This window comes from Myotis davidii, unplaced genomic scaffold (assembly GCF_000327345.1).
Source record: "Myotis davidii unplaced genomic scaffold, ASM32734v1 scaffold1206, whole genome shotgun sequence".
Taxonomy (NCBI): domain Eukaryota; kingdom Metazoa; phylum Chordata; class Mammalia; order Chiroptera; family Vespertilionidae; genus Myotis; species Myotis davidii.
Genome location: NW_006297217.1, coordinates 121,676 through 144,753, shown reverse-complemented (window position 1 = coordinate 144,753; position 23,078 = coordinate 121,676). Strand labels below are relative to the sequence as shown.

Below are 23,078 nucleotides of genomic sequence, written 5' to 3'. Positions count from 1 at the left end.
CTTCAGTATGTATGGCAATTCAATTTGTACTTCACTCTTGCTTTACATACTTCCCCTTATTCCTGGCATTGATTTATGATAGTCACAGAGGATTATAGTGTTTGAGAATATGTTCCTTTTGCTTTAAAAAACAATCTTCATTGTTGAGAGTATTACAGATGCCCCACTTCTTTTTACCCCCATTGCCCCCCTCCAAATGGTTTTGGTGCCACGCCCGCCCGGCCTTCACCACCCTATTGTTTCTGTCCATAGGTAACGCATCTATGCATGTAAGATCTTTGGTTCACCTTTCTCGCCCCTCCCTCTCCCCTTCCCTTGAGATTTGTCAGTCTGTTTCATGTTTTAATTTTATTCATCAGTTTATTTTGTTCATTAGATTCCTTATTAGTTTATTATTTTAAGATTCAATTGTTGATAGATATATATTTATTGCCATTTTTCATATATCTTAATAGTTATTGTTGAAAGTATTACATATGTCTCCTCCCCCCCACCATTAACCTCTTCCAGCCCTTCCACCTCACATTCCAGACCTTCAGCACCCTATTGTCTGTGTCCATTGGTTGTGCATATATGCATACAAGTTCATTGGTTGATCTCTTCCCACCCACACACCCTCCCCTGCCTTCCCTCTGAGGTTTGACAGACAGTTTGATGCTTCTATTATCTCTGGATCTATTTGTGTTCTTTAGTTTGTCTTGTTCATTAAATTTCACACAAGACTGAGAACAAATGATACTTATCTTTCTCTGACTGGCTGATTCTGTTTAGCATAATGCTGTACATGTTCATCCATGCTGTTTCAAATGGTAAGAGTTCTTCTTTTTTTATAGCAGCATAGTATTCCATTGTGCAGATGTGCCAGTGTTTTAAACCACTCATCTGCTGATGGGTACTTAGGGTGTTTCCAAATCTTAGTTATGGTGAATTGTGCTGCTATGAACATAGGGGTGCATATATTCTTTCTGATTGGTGTTTCTGGTTTCTTGAGATATATTTCCAGAAGTGAGATTACTGGGCCAAATGGGAGTTCCATTTTTACTTTTTTCCTTCTTTTTTGGGGGGATATTTTTTAAAATTCTTTATTATTTAAAGTATTACATATGTCTCCTTTTTCCCATATTGACCTCTCCCTGGGCACCCCCAACCCCAGCATGTGCCCTCACCCCACTAGTGTCTGTGTCCATTGGTTATGCTTATATGCATTCATTCAAAACCTTGGTTGATCTCTTACCCCCCCCCTCCCCTGCCTTCCCTCTGAAGTTTAATGGTGTTTGATGCTTCTGTATCTCTGGATCTATTTTTCTTCATCAATTTATGCTGTTCCTTATATTCCACAAATAAGTGAGAACATGTTATGTTTATCCTTCTCCAACTGGCTTATTTCACTTAGCATAATGCTGTCCATGCTGTTGTGAATGGTAACAGTTCTTTCTTTTTTACAGCAGCGTAGTATTCCATTATGCAGATGTACAGCTATTTTTTAATCTGCTTATCTGCTGATGGGCACTTAGGCTGTTTCCAAATCTTAGCTATTGTAAATTGTGCCAGTATGAACATAGGGGTGCATATGTCCTTTCTGATTGGTGTTTCTGATTTCTTGGGATATATTCCTAAAAGTGGGATTATTAGGTCAAATGGGAGTTCCATTTTTAACTTTTTGAGGAAACTCCATACTGTTTGCCACAGTGGCTGCACCAGTCTGCATTCACACCAGCAGTGCATGAGGGTTCCTTTTCCCCTACCCTCTCCAGCACTTGTCGTTTGTTGATTTGTTGATGCTAGCCATTCTGACAGGTATGAGATGGTATCTCATTGTCTTTTTTATTTGCATCTCTCTGATTATTAGTGAATTTAAGCATGTTTTCATATGTCCCTTGGCATTCTGTATGTCCACTTTCTATTTAAGTCCTTTGTGCATTTTTTGATTGGATTGTTTATCTTCCTTTTGTTAAGATGTATGAATTCCCTACAGAATTTGGAGATTAACCCCTTATGGGATTTATCATTGGCAAATATGTTTTCCCATGCAGTGGGCTTTCTTGTTCTTTTGTTGATGGTTTCTTTTGCTGTGCAGAAACTTTTTATTTTGATGTAGTCCCATTTGTTTATTCTCTCTTTTGTTTCCATTTTCCTAGGAGATCAGTAAATATATTGTTAGGAGCGATGTCTGAGATTTTGCTACCTATGGTTTCTTCTAAGATTATTATGGTTTTAAGTCATACATTTAAGTATTTTATCCATTTTGAGTTTATTTTCCTGCATGGTGTAAGTTGAATGTCTAGTTGCATTTTGTTGCATGTACCTGTCCAATTTTACATATGCCATTTTTGTGAAGAGACTGTCTTGCCTCCATTGTATTTTCTTGCTTCGTTTGTCAAATATTAATTGAGCATAATGGCTTGGTTAGATTTCTGCAGTGTCTGTACTGTTCCCTTGGTCTATATGCATGTGTTTTTGTTTGTTTGTTTTTTGCCAATATCATGCTGTTTTGAGTACAGTGGCTTTATAGTATAACTTGATACCTGGTATTATGATTCCTTGAGCTTTGTTTTTCTTTCTCAAGATTGCTGAGGCTATCTGTGGTCCTTTTTATTCCGTATAAATTTTTGGAGAATTCGTGCTAAGTCTAAGAAATATGCCTTTGGTATTTTAATAGCTATTGCATTGTATCTATAAATTACTTTGGGTAGTATGGACATTTTACCGATGTTGAGTCTACCAATGCTTGAACACCATATATTCTTCCTCTCATTTATATCTTCCTCTCTCTCTCTTCTCAATGTTCTGTAGTTTTCTGAGTACAGGTGTTTTATTTCCTTGGTTAAGTTTATTCCTAAGTATCTTAACTTTTTGTTGTTGTTGTTGTTGTTGCAATGGTAAATGAGATGATTTTTTTTTTTTTAGTTTCTCTTCCTGACATTTCATTATTGGTGTATAAAAATGCCACAGATTTCTTGGTGATAATTTTATATCCTGCTATGTTGCTGAGTTCATTTATTAAATCTGGTACTTTTTTGGTGGTGTCTTTAGGCTTCGTTATGTACAATATCATGCCATCTGTGAATAATGACAATTTTGCTTCCTCTTTTCTAATTTGAATGTCTATTATTTCTTCATCTTGTCTGATCGTTATGGCCAGCACTTCCAGAACTATGTCGAACAGGAATGGTGAAAATAGGCATCCCTGACTTTTTGCTATTCTTAGTGGAAATGGTTTTAGTGTTTGCTCATTGAGTGTGATGTGGTGTGTAGGTTTGTTATATAACGCTTTTATGTTGTTGAGGTATGATTCCTCTATTCCCACTTTGCTGGGAGTTTTTATAAAAAATGGGTGTTGGATTTTATTTAATGCTTTTTCTGCATCAATTGATTTGATCATGTGAGTTTTGTGTTGCAATATGTTAATGTGCTGCATCACATTTATTGATTTGCAGATATTGTACCAGTCTTGAATCCCCAGAATAAATCCCACTTGGTCATGGTGTGTGGCTGGATCTTATTTGCAAACATTCCTTGAGGATTTTAGCATCTCTGTTCATCATGGATATTAGCCTGAAATTCTCTTACTTTGTAGTGTTTATCCAGTTTGGGAATTATGGTATTGCTGACCTTCCTCTTAGACTTTTTGGAAAAGTTTGAGGAGGATAGGTTTTAGTTCTCTTTTGAATGTTAGGTAAAACACTCCTGTGAAGTCATCCGGATAAGGGCTTTGGTGTGCTGGAAGTTTTTATTTTTATTACCCCTTCAATTTCATTAGTAGTTATCTGCCTATTCAGGTTTTCTGATTCTTCCTGGTTGAGTTTTGGAAGATTGTATTTTCCTAGAAATATTTCCATTTCATCAAGGTTGACCAGTTTGTTGGAATAGAGTTGTCCAATATATATATATATGTTGTTATGGTCCTTTGTATTTCTGTGGGGTCAGTTGTTACTTCATCTCTTTTGTTTATGATTTTTTTTTAATTTGGGTCCTCTCTTTGTTTCTTGGTGCCTCTGGATAGAGGTTCATCAATCTTCTTTATCCTTTCAAAGAACCAGCTCTTTGTTTTATTGATCTAGTATTTTTTGATCTCTATGCCATTTATTTATGCTCTGATCTTTATATTTCCTTGCTTCTATTTACTCTGGGCTTTTCTTGTTGCTTTTTTTCTAATTCTGGGTGGTGTTGAGGCTAGTACCTCTGTTTCCACCTTCAAAATTTTGTGGTTTCTGTGCTAGAGGCACACCTGCCTGGAGGGTTCATGTGGCAGTCACAGGGACTCTTTGTCCAGCACTGCCTGATCTGCCAGTCCCCAAGGTTCTGTGAGATTTAACTGTCCCTCACTCCCACACACATACACTATGCATATCTGCACACTCCTCTTTCACTCCCCTACTCTCTCACACTCTCTCCCTCACTCCCATCTTGCTAGCCACCCTGTTCTCTTTTCACTGTTAATATTTTTGTCCTCCTCATCCTCTTCCTTCTCCTTCTTATTCTTCTTCTTAAAGTATGCCGTTTCATATTCCATGTAATATTGATTTGGTGGTGATGGAATCCTTTACATTTTAATGTCTGTGAAGCTTTTTATATGACCTTCAATTCTAAGTGGTAGCTTTGCTGGGTAGAGTAAGCTTGGTTGGAGGTTCTTGCTATTCATCACCTTGAATATTTCTTGTCACTCCCTTCTGAGCTTGCAAAGTTTCCGTTGAGCAGTCATCTGATAGTCTTATGGGAACTCCTTGTAGGTAACCATCTGCTTCTCTTGCTGCTTTTCAGATTCTCTCTTTGACTTTAAACCTTGACATTTTAATTATGGTGTGTCTTGGTGTGGGCCTCTTTGAATTCCACTTGTTTGGGACTTTCTGCTTTTCTTGGACTTGATAATCTATTTTTTCACCAGGTTGGGGGGGGGGTTCTGTCATTATTTCTTCAAAAATGTTTTCAATATCTTGCTCTCTCTCTTCTCCTTCTGGCACACCCGTAATGCAAATGTTGGTAGGCTCCTTGCACTCTCTACATATTTTTGTATTCTTTTTTCTTTTGTTCTTCTGTTTGGGTGCTTTTTGCTTTCTCATATTCCAAATTGTTGATTGATTCTCAGAATCCTCCACTCTACTGTTGAATCCCTGTAAATTAATCTTTATTTCATTTGGTGAATACTCAGTTTTTGACTGGTCCTTTTTCATGTCTTTGAAATTCTCACTAAGATCCTTGAAAGTTTTACTAAGTCCCTCGGAGTTCTCACTAAGATCCTTGAGCAACCTTATATCCATTGTTTTGAACTCTATATCTAGTAGTTTTCTTCAATTTCATTTAGTTTTTTTTTTTCTGAAGATTTCTTCTGTTCTTTCATTTGTGCCATGTTTGTTTGTGGTTACATTTTGGCTGCTTCCCTGTGTTTGTTTCTATGGAGCTGCTATGTCTCCTAGAATTGGTAGAGTGATGTCCTGTAGGGCCCAGTTGTTCAGCCTCCTCATTCACCTGAGCTGGGAACTCTAGGTGCACACCTGTGTGGGCTGTGTGCAGGCTTTTTGTAGTTGAGCCTTGATTGCTGTTAGTGTCACTAGGAAGAATTCACCTCTAGGCCAATTGACTATAAGTACCAGCTGCAACTATTTTAGTTGTCATTTTTATGGGGTTGTGGGAGATAGCGATTTTCGGTGTTTATGCTGCTTTTTGTTCCTTTTTGTTTTATTTAGTTTTCTTCTACAAGAATTTTTACTACATAGATAAGGAAACTTATTTTTACTAATGATTGCCTTTGAATTTAGGTCTCTTATGTCTTTGGACTTGCTTCATTGATATTACAATAATGAGGTTACTATTGGTTGGTTATCTGAGTTAACAAATCACCTTTTGAGTTGCTGGTGATAATTCTCAATCCAGTAATGTTTGAATTTTGTATTTCACCTCCAACTTACTGAGGTGTAAGATAATATATGGTAGAAAAGAGAAGTGGCTATTGTAGCAATAGTAGTAACATTTTGAAATTAGTCTTATTCTTATTGTTTTCATCATGAGATTGTCAAGAACCTGGATAGAAAGATGAATAATAGCTTATCTGACTCATTTTAACACACACATGTAAGCAGAGCCTGGGAAACATGGGCTTGGCTAGATAACATAGGGCTGACTTAATTTAGTCCTTTTATTTAAACTGCTAGAGGCCCAGTGCATGAATTAGTGCACGGGGGGAGGGACTGTGGGAGGTTAGCCAGCTGGGAGAGGGACCATAGTGGGAGGTTGGCTGGCAGGCCCAGATCAGGTGACCGGGGCCTGCCAGCCATGGGGAGGGGTGGGGGAGGAACCGTGGCAGGTTGGCTGGCTGGGGGAGGGACTGTAGGAAGTTGGCTGCCCGCCCTGAGGAGGGAGTTGGCCCTCCTCCCCCCTGGGAAAGGGGCCATGTCTGCTGCCATCCACCCCCGGTTTCTTGTCCCAGCCCAGGCCCAAAGGCCACAGCAGGTTTGGGAAAGGAGGTGACACTTGCTGGGTAAGGTGTGAAAGGAATGGACTCCAGATGCCGATGCCGCCTTCAGCGCCCTGCCACCATGCAGTTCCCTGCTTCCTCCCCTCCTCCTTCCCTCACTGCCTCACTGCCAACATGGTGGGTGGGTGGCCCCCAGGGAAGGGAGAGGACAGGAGCAAGACAAACCCTTGTGTTGAGGGCTGACTTTCAATAGATCGCAGCAAGGGAGCTGCTCTGCAGCGTATGAAATGCTGACCCAGAATCAGGTCTATATGAATGGTTTAGCACCAGGGGCCAATTGGGGCCAGCCGGTCAGGTGGAGGGGCCATGGGAGATTGGCTGTGGGAGCACACTGACTACCACGGGGCAGCACCTGCATTGAGTGTCTGCCCCCTGGTGGTCAGTGCGCATCATAGCGACTGGTTGACTGGTCGTTTGGTCATTCTGTCATAATGGTTGCTTAGGCTTTTATATATAGACTAGTGGCGTGGCCTGATGCATGAAATTCATGCACATAAAAGGGGATTAATTAGAGGAAATATTTTAATATTGCTATTTGCGCGTTCTTTATAATAGAAGTATCAGAGATGAAAGAAAATTAGTAAAATGTATATGAAAATCTTCCTCCTGTCAGTCTGGGGTGCGCCATGGGACCCAGAGTCAAGTCCCCGCTCACCCGTGGTGCCTCAAAATCGGGTGAGACCCAGACACAGCCGGCCCCACCCCCATTGGGCGAGATCCAGACCCAGTTAGCCCCACCCTTGTCAAGCCCCGCTGGGCAGGGGCACAGCCTCAGGTCCCCTGGAGCACCCTCAGGTCCCCCAGCCTTGTGCCAGGGTGGGGGGTGTGGCCTGAGGTCCCTCAGCCTGGCACCGAGGTGGGTGGCACAGCCTGAGGTCCCCCATCAAGCCCCACCAGGCGGGGAGCGTGGCCTGAGGTCCGCCAGCCCAGGCCAGGGCAGGGGGCATGGCTTGAGGTCCCAGTTAAACCCATCCCATTTGAATAAATTTTGTAACTTTAAAGTCATTTCTCTTTAACTTGAAGGAAAGAGAAATGTTATGAAGTCCCAGCAATCTTGAGAAAGAAAAATGTTGGAGAAGTCATGCTTTGCCCTAAACTATAGCACAAAGCCATTGTAATCAAAACATCATGATACCAGCACAAAAACAGACATGCAGATCAATGTAACAGAATAGACAACCTATAAATAAACTCATGCCTTTATGGTCAATTTATATTTGGAAGGGAGGAAAACACATACAGTGGGATAAAGATGGTCTCTTCAACAAATGGTTTTGGGAAAATTGGACAGATAAGTGCAAAATAATGAAACTAGACCACCAACTTACACTATACACAAGAATAAACTCAAATGATTAATTACTTAAATACTATATTTGAAACCATAAAAATCCTAGAAGAAAACATAGACAGTAAAATCTCAGATGTTTCTTGTAGCAATATTTTTTTTCTGACATATCCTTGAGCAAGGGAAGAAAAGAAAAAATAAACTAGTTGGACTACATCAAGTTAAAAAGTTTTTGCACAGTAAAGGAAGCCATCAACAAAATTAAAAGACAATCAACTAAATGGGAGAACATATATCTGGTAAGGGGCTCATTTCCAAAATATATAAAGGGCAAGGGCATGTGCTGGGGGGGGGAGCGTTAGGGGAGGCTGGGGGAAGGTCAATGGAGAAAAAAAGGAGACATATGTACTACTATTTGTAATACTTTAAACAATAAAATAAAATTCTAAAAAAGAATTTATACAACTCAACACTGAGAAAAACACACATTCTAATTAAAAAATGGGCAAAGGTCCTGAATAGACACTTCTCCAAAGAAGACATAGAAGGCCTATAGACATCTAAAAAGATGTTCAATACCACTAATCATTAGAGAGATTCAAATTAAAACCACAATGTGAGATCATCTCACGCCTGTCAGAATGGCTATCATCAATAAATCAACAAACAGTAATTGCTAGCAAGGATGTGGAGAAAGGGAATGCTTGTGTACTGTTTGTGGGACTAAGATTGGTGCAGCCACTGTGGCAAACAGTATGGAGTTACCTCAAAAAATTAAAAATGGAACTACCTTATGACCCAGCAGTTCCACTTCTTGGAATACATCAGAAGAAACCCAAAACATGAATTTGAAGGCATATATGCACCCCTATGTTTATTACAGCATTATTTACAGTAGATAAGATTTGGAAGCAGACCAAGAGCCCATCAATAGATGAGTGGATTAAAAAAAAAAAAAAAAACATGCTACATTTACACAATGGAATACTACCCAGCCTTACAAAAGAAGGAAATCTTACCATTTGTAACAGCATGGATGGAACTGGAGAGCACTGTGCTAAGTGAAATAAGCCAGTCAGAGAAAGGCAAGTACCATAATATTTCACTCATATGTGGACTCTAATGAACAAAATAAATTAACAAACAAAATAGAAACACACACATACAGAACAGACTGACAGCTTTCAGGGTAGGGGAGCTTTGCAAGTCTGGGTGAAAAAGGTAAGGAAATTAAGCAAAAACAAATAAACCAACCAACAAACAAACGAAAACAACAAAAAACAGGTGGAGGTTTCCCTAGCATGTGTGGCTCAGTTGGTTGGAGCATAGTCCTGTATATTGAAAGGTTGAGGGTTTGAACCCTGGTCTGGGCAAGTATAGAAGGCAACCAATAGGAGTTCTTTCACATTGATGTTTCTCTCTCTCACTTGCTCTCTCTTTAGTCTCTTCTCTCTGAAATCCATGAGCATATCCTATAGTGAGGATTATAAAATAGGGAGGGAGAGGTAGAATGGGGTATAGGGAAGATAATTGATGATGGAAGGAGACTTGATTTTGGGCAGTGAACACACAATACAATATACAGATGCTGTTATAGAATTGTACACCTGAAACCCATGTAATTTTATTAACCAATGTCACCTCAATAAATTCAATAAAAGTCATAATTATTTTAGTATTTATATTAGAAACTACAGTTCTAAAAAAGCAGTGTGCTTAACTTTCTTTGTATTAAATACCTGTAACAGTATGGCACATTCAAAATATTGTTAGTGATTGAGCTATTATTCCAGTTCTAAAAATTGAACTAAGTATTCTTTTCTTAAAATATATTTTTATTAATTTCAGAGAGGAAGGAAGAGGGAGAGAGAGATAGAAACATCAATGATGAGAGAGAATCATCAATTGGCTGCCTCCTGCATGCTCCTTATGAGGATAGAGCCCGCAACCCTGGCATGTTCCCTGACTGGGAATTGAACCATGACCTGTTTCATAGGTCAATACTCAACCACTGAGCCATGCTGGCTGGGCTGAACTAACTATTTTTACTCATTAGACTCTTAAGATTAACAGCTTCTAAAATCTAATGCACTGTTCTTCCTGCCTTCAGGGAGTTGCATTTCATAAGTTCTGTCAATAAAGTTCTTAATTTCAAAAAGCATGGAAAAGTAGAATTTATTATATTGGCCTATTTTTTAAGTTTAGAAGGATACAAAAAACATTGAAGCAAAAATAAGTTAAAATTAATTACAGCTTGAGTGTTAGGAAATTATTAATATATTCTGAGTGAAGCAATATTCTCTGTGTACTGTGACAATTATAATCACATTGAGTAGATAATTTTAGTTTGTTTTTTATTGCTAGGTCAACATGATACTCTTTTTGTATATATAAAAATCTAATTAATTTTAATTAAATTTATTGGGGTAACACTGGCTATTAATATCCTATAGGTTTCAAGTGTATATGTACTAGTATATGATACATAATCTCTATATTGCATTGTGTTCCCAACACCCACCGTCAAATAATCTTCTGTCACCATAAATTTGATCCTCTTTTCTCTTTACTACTCCCACACCCCCTTCTTTCTGGTAACTATCATAATGTTGTCTGTGGCTGTGAGATTACAAGTTTTAGTTTTACATCCCACATATGAATGGAATCACATGGTTTTTGACTTTTAAAAAAATATGTTTTTATTGATCTTTACAGAGAGGAAGTGAGAGGGATAGAGAGATAGAAACATCAATCAGAGAGAAACATCATCTATAGGCATGCCCCTACCAGGGATCACGCCCGCAACCCTGGAATGTGCCCTGACTAGGAATTGAACCAGTGACCTCTTGGTTCATGTGTCCATGCTCAGCCAGTGAGCTGCACTGGTTGGGAGGTTCTTGACTTTTGTCATCTGACTTATTTCACTCAGATTGTTGTTCTCAATATTCATCCATGTTGTTGCAAATGGCAGTATTTCATCTCTTCTTATGGCTGAGTAGTATCCCATAGTATATATGTATCACATCTTCTTTATCCAGTATTCTATCGAAGGGTACTTTGGTTGTCACCATGTCTTGGTCACCAGGTATAGGCCTTCAGTGAACATAGGGGTTCATATACCATTGTTAGTAAATGTTTTCAAATTTTTCTGGTCGATACCCAGAAGAAGGATTGCTGGGTCATATGGTAACTCTATTCTTGATGTTTTGAGGACCCACCATACTGTTTTCCATAGTGGCTGTACCAGTTTACATTCCCACCAGCAGTGAATGAAGGTTCCTTTTTCTGTACAACCTCTTCAACACTTGTCTTGATAATAGCCATTCTAACAATTGTGGGATGGTGTGTCATTGTAGTTTTGATATGCATTTCCTAATTGCTAGTGAAGTTGAGCCCCTTTTCATATATCTACTAGCCATTTGTATGTCTTCTTGTGAGAGTTGTCTGTTTTGGTCCTCTGCCCCTTTTTAAAATTTGATTGTTTATTTGGTGCTGAGTTGTACGAGTTCTTTATATGTTTTGGATGTTAACCATTTGTTGGAGCTGTTGTTTGCAAATATTTCCCATTTGGTTGGTTGTTTTTTGTTTGTTTTGCTTTGTTGGTGGTTTCCTTTTCTGTGCAGAAGCTATTTAGTTTTATATAGTCTAATTCATTTATTTTGCCTTTACTTCCCTTGCCTTTGGGGTCAAATTTATATAATCTTCTCCAAGACCAAGGTCCATAAGTTTAGTATCTGTATTCTCTCCTATGTAATTTATTGTTTCAGAGCTTATATTTAGGTCTTTGATCCATTTTGAATTAATTCTTGTATAATTGGGACAGACTATATTCTAGTTTCATTCTTTCGTATATGGCTTTTCAATCTTCCCTGCATGATTTATTGAAGAGGCTTTCTTTCCTCCATTATATGTCTTTGGTTCTGTTGGGCATTCAGTTCTGCTCCATTGGTCTGTGTGTTGTTTTTCTGTCAATACCATACTGTTTTGATACTGATTTGGTCCTCTGTGATGTAATTTGAAGTCAGGTAGTATGACACCTCTGGTTTTGTTCTTTTTGTGCAGGATTGCTTTGGCTATTAGGAGCCTTTTGTGGTTCCATAGAAATCTGATGTTTTTTTATTGTTCTATTTCTTTAAAAACTGTCATTGGAATTTTATTGGGGATTGCATGAAATCATTAGCTACTATGTTAATTCTCCCAATCCATGAACATGGATTATCTTTCCATTTCACTGTATCTCTCTCTCTCTCTCTCTTATCCTCACTTGAGGATATCTTTCCATTTATTTTTTGTGTGTTTTAGAGAGAGTGGAAAAGTGGAGGAGAGACAGAGAGAAACATTGATGTGAGAGAAACACATTGATTGGTTGCCTCCTGCATGCACCCTGACGAGGGCCTGGTCTGGGGAAGAGCCTGCAACCAAGGTATGTGCTCTTGACCAGAATTGAACCCAGGACCCTTTGGTCCACAGGCTGACACTTTATCCACTGAGTCAAACCATCCAGGGTTTTCTATCTTTTTAAATAATACTTTGTTGTTTTCTGTATATAGGTCCTTCACTTCCTTTGTTAAGTGTATTACTAAGCATTTTATTCTTTACTAGAGGCCCGGTGCACAAAAATTCATGCACTCGGCGGGCGGGGGGGGTGTCCCTCAGCCTGGCCTGCATCCTCTTGCAGTCTGGGACCCCTCGGGGAATGTCCACCTGCCAGCTTAGGCCTGTTTCCCAGGGGATCGAGCCTAAGCTGGAAGTCAGACATCCCTGTGACAGCCTGGGAGCCCTCAGGGGATGTTTGACTGGGGCTTAGGCTGCGGAGAAGGCAGTAGAGGCTCCCACCAGCATCACTGAGGTCAGCCTGGCTTGTGGCTGAGTGGAGCTCCATCTGTGGGAGCACACTGACCACCAGGGAGCAGCTCCTGCGTTGAGAGTATGCCCCCTGGTGGTCAGTGCTCATCATTGCGACCAGTCGTTCCCTGGTCATTCTGCTGTTAGGGTCAATTTGCATATTACCATTTTATTATATAGGATAGCATAGAGGCCTGTGCATGGGTGGGGGCCAGCTGGTTGCCCTGAAGTGTGTCCTTGATCAGGGTTGGGGTCCCGGTGGGGTGCCTGGCCAGCCTGGGTGAGGGGCTGATGGCTATTTGCAGGCTGGCTAAGCCCCCCAGCAGGTACCCTCACTCCATGGGTGTGTGGCCAGCCTGGGTGAGGGGTAGAGTAGAGGGATGTTTTCAGGCTGCGCACAGCCCCTTCAGGGTGGGGAGGTTCCTGCTGGGGTGCCTGGCCAGTCTGGGTGAGGGACTGAGAGCCGTTTTCAGGTTGGCCACACCCCTACCAACCCAAGCTCCCAGCCTCTCCTTTCTTTTTTCCACGACTCCTTGATTGGAGGCCAGGGCAGGCTGGAAGCAGGTATCTGGGATTTATTTATCTTCTATAATTGAAAATTTATAGCCCTGAGCAGAGCCCAGGGACGGCCAGGGCAGGCATGAAGCTTGGCTTCCTCCATCACCAGGGGCAACCCAAGCCTCCTGCTCGTTCCAGCTCCATGGCCACTGCCATCTTAGTTGGGTTAATTTGCATACTCGCTTCTGATTGGCTGGTGGGCATGGCTTGTGGTGTAGTAGAGTGGCAGAGTGATGGTTACTTTGCATGTTTCTCTTTTATTAGTGTAGATGTTGCAATTACCAAAAGAATTGATTTTTTCATTTCTTTTTTTCTGAATTTTCATTCTTAGCATACAGGAAAACAGTGGATTTTTGTACATTGATTTTGTATCTTGAAAGTTTACTACTTGTTTATTGCTTCTAATAGTTTTTATTTTTATTTTTGGTGGAGACTTTATGGTTTTCTATATATAGTATAGTACCATGTCATCTGCAAGGAGTTATAGTTTTACTTCTTCATTTCCAATCTGGATGCCTTTTTATGTCTTTTTCTTGCCTGATTTCCCTGGATAGGACTTTCAGAACTATGTTGAATAAGAGTGGTGAAAGTGGGCATACTGTTTTCGGTAGCAGTCGTAACATTTTACATTGCCAACAACAGTGTATAAAGGTTCCAGTTTCCCCAGCCCTCACCTGTGGTAGAATTATTTGAAAAGCAAGTCCCAGGATATGCTGTAGGTTAGTGTACATTGAATTTATACTTTATCTTCTGCTGAATTTATATCAACAAACCTGCATCATTGATAATTCATGTCCAAAGGGTAGCTCAATATCTCTGATTGTTGAAGGACCATTATATTATGTTCTATATGCTGTGCTTATTAAATTAGTAATTGATTTTTTCAGAAAGCAGGATAAAAGATGAAAATATAACTGCTCAATCTTAAGTTAATTAAAACCAAAATTAATTGGGTAGTCCTATTATACTTTATTTAACAGAAAATTTGCTCTATTTGATTATTTTTCCTAGTTCATTTACTGGTATGTAAATTTATAGTTTTATGTCTACCAAATGAGAACAAAGACATGATTTTAATAAGAAAAGATATATTCTAAAAGTATTAAACTATAATTTTTTCACAAAGTTCATTTTAGAGGATAATTGAGACCATTATAAACTTTTGAACAATAATAGATACAGAGGCAGAGCTGCCTCAAACAGAGTGTCAAACTGCATCAGGAAGGCCGGGGAGGGTTCGGGGGCGGGAGGTAGGGGGGTAAGAGATCAATCAAAGGACTTGTATGCATGCATATAAGCCTAACCAATGGACATAAGACACTGGGGAATAGGGGAGGCTAGGGGACTGTCTAGGGTGGGGAAAAAAATGGACACATATGTAATACCCTTTGTAATAAAAAATAAAATTTGAAAAAAAAAATCACACTTTTGTTCAATAGTAATGATTGAATTAATTACCCATTGTTTCATAACAAATTATAAAAAATTTAGCAGCTTACACTAAGACATATTTATTATTTCACAGTTATTATGAGTCAAGACTTCAGGCATTGCTCAACTAGATATTCTTCTTAGGGTACCATAAACTGTAATCAAAGTTTTAGCTCTCCTACATTCATTTCTGGAGGCCTGACTGGATAAGAATCTACTTCTAAAATTCCTCAGATTCTTGGAAGAATTCCTTTTCTTTTGGTTGTAGTACTGAGGACCCTGGCTTCTTGCTGGATATTAATTGGAGGCTGCTCTCAATGCCTAGAGGCTGCCATGCCATGTGGGCTTCTTCAGCCACTTCAATCAAGCCAGTAAAGAGAGTCTCTTGAGTCTTATATAACACTAGAAGCCTGGTGCATGAATTCATGCACCAGTTGGGTCCCTTGGCCTGGCCTGTGGCTCTCTGACATCCCACGAGGGGTCCTGGATTGCGAGAGGGTGCAGGCCAGGCCGAGGGACCCCACCGATGCATGATCAGGGTCGGGGAGGGACAAGGGAGGTTGGCCAGCCAGGGAGGGAACACGGGAGGGCTCCAGGGTGTGTCCGACCTGTCTGGCTCAATCCCATTCAGCCTGACCCCAGCAGCAAGCTAACCTACTGGTCAGAGTATCTGCCCCCTGGTAGTCAGTGTACATCATAGCGATCCGTTGAGTGGCCTTAGCATATAATTAACATATTACACTTTGATTGGTTGAACAGATGACTGGATGACTGGACAATTAACATATTAGGTTTTTGTTATATAGGGTAACATAGAAATGAAATCCCATCCCCTTTTCAATATTCTGTTCATTGGAAGCAAGACACAGGTGCAGTCCACACTCAAAGATATGAGGATTATGCAAGGGCATGAGCAGCAAGGGATGAGGATTATGCAGGCCCATTTCAGGATTTGTCTGCTTTATTGGCGAACTGGGAGGATTCTTTCATTTTGTCATGGGCTTAATTCAACGTATGCACATAAACCTTTATTCTAGGCAGATGTGAATCTAACTGGAAGTTTAAATCTAATTTGCTGTAGTTATTTAAAAGAAGTGAAAAAATAGAAGAACTCTTCTTTCCATATCTGTCAGAGACTAACTTGTGAAGCTCATTGGAGAGGGAAATTTTCCTCTAGATGTGAACTTCTTAAACATTTCTAACATTTGGGTCTTTATAAATATAGTGCTTTTGTTTACTAGGTGGAATTTGGGGATCCTGGAGACTGTTTGAAAGTTTATAATGTTTGTTGTGAGGGTTTGTGTCTTATATACATTTTGTTAATAATTTGTCACCCATATTTCTTCTCACTTACTGTGTACCTTGTTCTTATTTATCTCTTCACTTCCTTCTTCAGTATATCTTTCAGCACCAAGCTATGAGCTCTGTTAAATGATCTTGAATTTAGTACAGAGGAACAGGTGTATGCTTAATAGTGTTATTGTGGCCAGATAACAACCTTTTTATAAAACTGTATGTACTTAGTATGTTCATTTTTTCACACCACCTCCATTTTTAAGGATATAAGAGGAAAAAATATTTTTCTCAGTTCACTTTTCTGCATTGAGCTGCTTTTGTCATTAGTAGTAAGAAAATGACAGGTTTGAGATGACCCATGTGATTTTCTGAGATCAGGTGAGTATAGCAACTCACTTTAGTATTTCTATTTGTCAAGAATCTATTAAAGTGATTTATTTCATTATTTTCTGAGAGGATGAAAATTTTAAAGAATTCTTCACTAGAAGAGTCTGTTAACTTGGGTTCTGGAGTATCTGAGTAAATTATTACTACCTTTAAAACTGTTCATAAGCTTTCCAGAGTCGTCTATAGGAAATAATTTTTCCCTGACACTTAATTGGGAGGATCAGCATGTCTGCTTTTTTATTCAAATGATAAATGTTACTTTTGAAATAAATATTTAATGCCCCATAGAATTCTGAAAATAATTTGTTTTCATACAGGTAAAAATTATTTATATTTTAGTAAATATCAGTAAATACTGAGGTCCTCTATAGGAATGAGTATTATGATGACAACCTGGTACCTTGTTAAATGTAGTTGAGGTGGGACTAATGGAATGTCTGTTTTTAAAGGCTATTTATGTAGATTGAAATGATTTATAGGATACAGTGACCTATTTGGCTCATTTAGACTCATTTTATTTCTAGTTCCTTCAGACCCACAGTTTATGATAAGTTGGTCCTAAGATGGTAATAATGGGAAGTGAACAGTAACTAAGGTAACAGGAAAACAAGTATTATATTTTTCTGTGTGTCTTCCTGAGAGTCATTTTGTAGTGCCATTTCAGTGGTCAGAATTCTATGTTAATATTGGTTTGTGGACTGTTTTTATTTATTGTACTTTTCCTATATGTTAATGATAAATCCATCACAGTTTTTTTTTAATCCCCCAGTCTATCTGTGCTTTTTAGGTAAGTTGGTAGATGGTGCTATCTATGTATTGAAATCGGGAACCCTGGTGGAAAACATATGCGCGTGCGCGCGCGCGTGTGTGTGTGTGTGTGTGTGTGTGTGTGTGTGTTTGAGGGGTTAACACATTCCTTTTTGTATTGGTTATTTTTTGAGAGACATGTGAAATAAGCAAGTGTAAATGTCAATTAGGCAGTTGGATATATGGATTGAGAGCTCAGAAGAGAAATCTCAGTAAATGTGAGTCATGTTGATAAATTAGCTGTCTGGAAAAAGAATGTAGAATGAGATGAGAAGGAGACCAAAATCCATTTCCTGAGGATCTAAAATATTTTAAGGATATTTAAAAAGAGCAAAGAAATTAGAGTAAAAGAAAATGAAAGTATGTTATCACAGAAGCCAAAGACTCAAATGGGAGATATTGGTCAACTTTGGCTTGATACAGCAAGATCAAGTAAGATAAGGACTGATGGATCAATTAGCACAGTAGATATTATTGGTGACTTTATTTAGTCCTCGTTCAGTTTTTAGAAGAAAGATGCTAGTCAAATAAATAATGCTGGGTACCATAATTTACTTCTTAATACATTTATGTTAAAACTTACTAGTACAGTGGGACCTTGACTTATGAGTTTAATTCATTCCAAGACAGAGCTCGTAACTCAAATTACTCATATGTTAAATCAACAGTGAACGAGTGAGACACGTGATGCTGGGCTGATGTTGTGGCGTTCACTGTGATGTTCGCTGAGCCAACTAGCGGTGGGGTATCTGAAGCTGGCTCGTAACCTGAATTTTAGCTTGCAACTCAAAGCAAAAACTCGGCAGAGAGACGGCTCGTATCTCAAAAAACTCATTAGTCAGGACACTCATAAGTCAAGGTCCCACTGTATAGTGAATTCACTCTTTTTCATGTATGGTTCTGATGTTAGACAAATGCCTAGAGTTATGTCAACAACACATAATCAAGATACAGAATATATAATGGACAACATAAGGTGATGAACAAAAAACAGATCCAGGACAGAGAAGCATCGATCAAACCATCAACCTCAGAAGGAAGTTAGGGAAGGGTGGGGGTGAGGGGGAGAGATCAACCAAAGGACGTGTATGCATGAATGTATGCCTAACCAATGGACACAGACACCAGGGGGGTGAGGGCATGAGTGGGGGATGGGGGAGCATAGGGGGAATAAGGACACATATGTAATAACTTAATCAATGAAGAAAAAATTATATAAAAAAGAAAAAAAAGATACAGAATAGTCCCTACCAAATTCCCATTGCTGCATCTTTGTAGTATAGCCATACCCCAAGGCCTAACCTTTGGCAACTGCTAATCTCTTCTCCATAATTTATAATTTTACCTTTTCCAAAATGACATATAAGTGGAATCAGAGTATGTGGTCTTTTCAGACTGTTTTATTTTTTATTTATAATAATGTATTCGAGATTCATCTATGTTGTTAAATGTATCAATAGATCATTTCTTTTAATTGCTGAATATATTCTCCTTCTTCTAACCCCTTCCCCTAGAAATCATTGATGTGAAAATTTTCCCTATAGTTTTGAATTTTTCAGTGTCATGTATTTATTTTCTTACAATATTTAAGAAATATCAGTCTCTCTTTGGATCAAAGTCAGGCTATAAAGGTGGAAAATAAACTCAGGAAATTCACTGCACTACTGTTATGCATTTAAGATTTATCCATTTTGTTACAAGCATCAATAGTCCTTTCCTTTTAATTGATGAATGGTTTTCTATTTATCTACTTACCAGTTGAAGGACATCTGGAACGTTTCCAGTTTTTGATATTTATAAACGTAGCTGCTATACACATTCATGTATAGTTTTTTGTGTTAACATAAATTTATATTTATCTCAGGTAAATATTCTGCCACGGTTTTCTAACCTCCAGGACTTCTCATGAGAAATCTGTAGTTACTTTAATTTGATATTTATGTAACATGTTGTTTTTCCTCTCACTGATTTCAATATTTTTCCTCTTTTTCCTTTTGGTTTAGAGTTTATTAAGAAATATCTTGGGGTGGCTTTCTTTGATTATATTCTTCTTTGTGTTCATTGAGCTTCTTTAAACTGTAAATTTATATATTTCACCACATTTTAGAAACTCATTCATTATTAAAATCAGCTTTAATGAAACACAATTTATATAACCATACAGTTGTTGGAACTAGGACTTCTGTCTCTTCATACTTATAATTAGGGGATCTCCTCCTCCTATTTTAATCTTCCCATAATTTTTTCTGTGGATTCTCCAGTTACCATGGGTCCTTTATCATTGTTCCTCTGACCAGAAATGTGAGTTTCTCTCAGGTCTTAGCCTCTCATGCTGTCACACAACTCTGAACTTTGGGGATACCCTTGGACTGAAGTGAAAGAGAGGATAAAACAATAACAGTGATTACCTTCATACTTTTCTTATTATATGGGCCTCTTTTTTTGGTTCCTCTGACTAGAGATATATAGGTCTTCTCTTGATTGGGGCTTGCCTTGAAGCAGGACTGGGAGTCAAAAGAAAAATGGGGAAAAAGAAAAATTGGGATTCTTATGCTCACCTACTCAAAAGTGTATCTTACCCTAGTCTTCTGTTCAGAAAGTGGAATTTCTCTTGAAAATTTTTCTTATTCTCACTGTAGAGTGTTGTGAATCAGTCTCTCTTTGGATCAATGTCAGGAGATAAAGGTGGAAAATAAACTCAGGAAACTCACTACACTGCTGTTATTCTTCAAATTTTGGTCTCCCTCCTTAAACTGCATGTTATTGTTTAATTTTCAGAGTACTTAGGTAGATCCCTTTTGTGTTTTGTCTAAAGGCTTCAGTGTGTAATCATAGGCAAGATAGGTTTATTCCATCGTGGCTGTCACCAAAGGTTATGTACTTTACCTTCCTATTTTTATTTTTTACTTTTCTGTGGATTCATAAATAGAAATTGGTGAAAATTATTTTTTTCTAGATCATCTTGTTGCTTAATTTTCAAACATCTTAGATTGGTGGTTGGTAGACTTTTTCTGTAAAGTGTCGAATAGTAAATATTTTAGGCTTTGCATGCATAAGGCTCTGTCAATTGTTCAACTCTGCTGTTGCATTGAGAAAGCAGCCATAGATAATATGGAAACAAATGGATGTGTCTGCATTCCAGTAAAATTTTATTTATAAAACAGATAGCGGGCCACGTTTGGCCCATGGGCTAGTGTTTGAGGACTCTTGAACTTAGCCTTCTACACTTACTCTTTCTTGAAGTAATGTTTGAAGAGTAAATATTATTATCTACTGTGCTTTGTATGTTAAAATAATTTTCTCATGGCCACTTATATTTTACTTCTACAGTTTATTCTTCTATAAGTAACTCGGATTTTAATAAAGTTGAATTAAAGGGAAGGGATTCACAGCAGTGTAATTAATTAAAACTATTCCCATCCTAACTTGCTTTGAATATATTCACACCATAAATTTCTTCTGTGGCATTTTACCCCGCCTCATAAATATTTGGTTGGGGACTGTCTTAATGAGTGTACACATCATATGTTTAGTTTATCTTAATTCATCATAGCAAAGCTCTAACCAATATGAAGTGAAACATATAGCATTGAAATTCAAGTATTCTCAATGACTATATGGAAACTATATTAATAATGCTTTTTTTCTAATTACCTTCTATGTGTCCTTTGTCTTTTTGTGTTTCAGTAAGTGTGGATCTTGTTTGCTTGTGAAGGGAAATGCCTAAGGTTAGATTTTTAAAAATTATTACTCTTGTTCTAGTACGCTTGAACTTAAGTTTTTGAACAATATTTTGCAGGTAAATCATCTGAAAATGGTTGATGAGCCAATGGAAGAGGGAGAAGCAGATTCTTGCCAAGTGAGTACTCATGTTAACTTACTAAGCTACATTTTAGAATTAAAGGAAAGAATAATGGGAAAGGAGAAAATCTTTTGTCAATTAAAATTTATTCAGGTACATTAATAATAAATAAATCCAATTATTAACAAAATAATAGCAGGCCAAAATATAAGACACATTTTCCTGTCAGAAACTCTCACACATGAAATTTTTATTTTTATTTTTTAGAGAGAGAGGAAGGAAAGGAAGGGAGATAGAGACATATCAATGTGAGAGAGAAACATTGATCAACTGCCTCCTGCACATCACCTACTGAAATCAGGAATCAAACCCGCCACCTTTCAGTGTATGGGATGATGCCCAACTAACAGTGCCATACTGGCCAGGGCTACACATGAATTTATAAGACAACTTTATTGTGGTATAATTTACATGCCATGAAATTTTGAGTGTAATGGGTGAAATTTTTACTTGCCAGTATATGAGTAACTACATTACTAAAATACATAATTCTCTGAATTATATTTTCACTCATCTGTGGACTCTAAAGAAACAAAACAAATGAACAAACAAAACAAAAACAGACTCATAGAAACAGATCAAACTGATGGTTGCCAAAGGGGAATGAATTGGAAGATGGGCGAAAAAGTTGAAGGTAATATAATTAGTAATATTGTGATAACTTTGTACTGTGACAGATGATTACTAAATTCAAGGAGGTGGTGATCACATTGTAAGGTGTATAAATATTGATTCATTATATTGTACACCTGAAACTAATATGATATCATATACAACTATACTTACATAAAGGAAATACAACAAAAAGTGAAAAATAAAAACTAAATAAGATTGTATTCAATTTTAGGGTAGAAAGGAGATGTAATATGGAAATATTTAACTACAAGGAAAACCTGAGGTCATTTAAAATTTATTGCTAGCTTTCAAAAAGGATTATATCTAAATTATTTTGGAAATTCCTCTCTAGTTTTAAAGAATGCATAACTATTAGGTTATTCTATGCAAGGCCTATGTACTAGTCTCTCATGTTACAAGATATAGATTTACAGAAGAGTGATCTTAAGATTTTAGGGAGGGTCTGACTAAGGTAGCCATCTCTGTTTATGTTGTTATTTTATAATTTTCATTTTTGTGGATACTTTTGTAGAATTATAGATTTTTAAACTGGAAGGAACCTCAGATATAGTATTTAAAAATACTTTATTGTTGAAAGTATTACATAGGTCTCTTTTCCCCCTCAATGACCTCTCCCTGTGTGCTTCTGCTCCCCAGCATATTCCCTCACCCTCCTACTATCTGTTTCCATTGGTTATGCTTATATGCATGCATACAAGTAATTTGGTTGATCTCTTACCCACCCTCTCATCCTCTTTTGCCTTCCTTCTGAGGTTTGAAGGTCTGTTCGATGCTTCTCTGTATCTGGATCTATTTTTGTTCATCAGTTTATGTTATTCATTATATTCCATAAATGAGTGAGATCATGTCGTATTTTTATTTCTAGATAAATATTTATCATCTAGAGCTTTATATATAGATCATATGCACTAAAAGTCATAGTAATAATTATGTTGCTACTTTATAAAAGATTAGAGTGTAAGGAAATACAAAAGGTAGAAAGATAGTTAGGAAGGGTGTGTGTCAATATTAATAAATTAACAGGGAAATACCATGTCCCACACCACAATATGAAGGAAAAAACATGTACATGGTAATTGGCGTATGACCGCTACCCTTTTCATTGGCTAATCAGCGAGATATGCAAATTAACTGTCAGCCAAGATGGTGGCCGGCAGCCAGGCAGCTTGAAACTAACATGAGGCTTGCTTACCTCAGTGATGGAGGAAACCAACATTCCCTGCCTGCGGCTGCAGGCCTCTGAGCTGGCAGTTTAAGAAACATTTTAACAAATCCCACCAGACTTCAGCCAGCAGGATTGCAACATTGCAAGCAAAGGCCAGAAACCTACTATCAGCCGCGGAGGCCTAAGAGCTGGAGCCAAGCCTCAAAGCTAAAGCTGACCCAGAATAAAAAAAGAAAAAAGAAAAAAAGGAGCAGTTGGGAGCTTCAGTCACCCCCAGCCTGAAAACAGCCCTCAGCCCCTCACCCAGACTGGCCAGGCACCCCAGTGGGGA

The 23,078-nt window shown here is 38.2% G+C and overlaps 1 protein-coding gene across 1 annotated transcript in view; it reads left to right on the top strand.

Moving 5' to 3' along the window:
• RPS6KA6 (ribosomal protein S6 kinase, 90kDa, polypeptide 6) overlaps positions 1-23,078 on the top strand; it is a gene marked incomplete at its 3' end in the record, with an annotated part of 162,078 nt that overhangs the window by 18,983 nt on the left and 120,017 nt on the right. Inside the window, exon 2 of the mRNA XM_015569967.1 lies at positions 20,884-20,943. Coding sequence (XP_015425453.1) covers positions 20,884-20,943 — 60 coding nt within the window. The remainder of the gene's footprint in view (positions 1-20,883; positions 20,944-23,078) is intronic.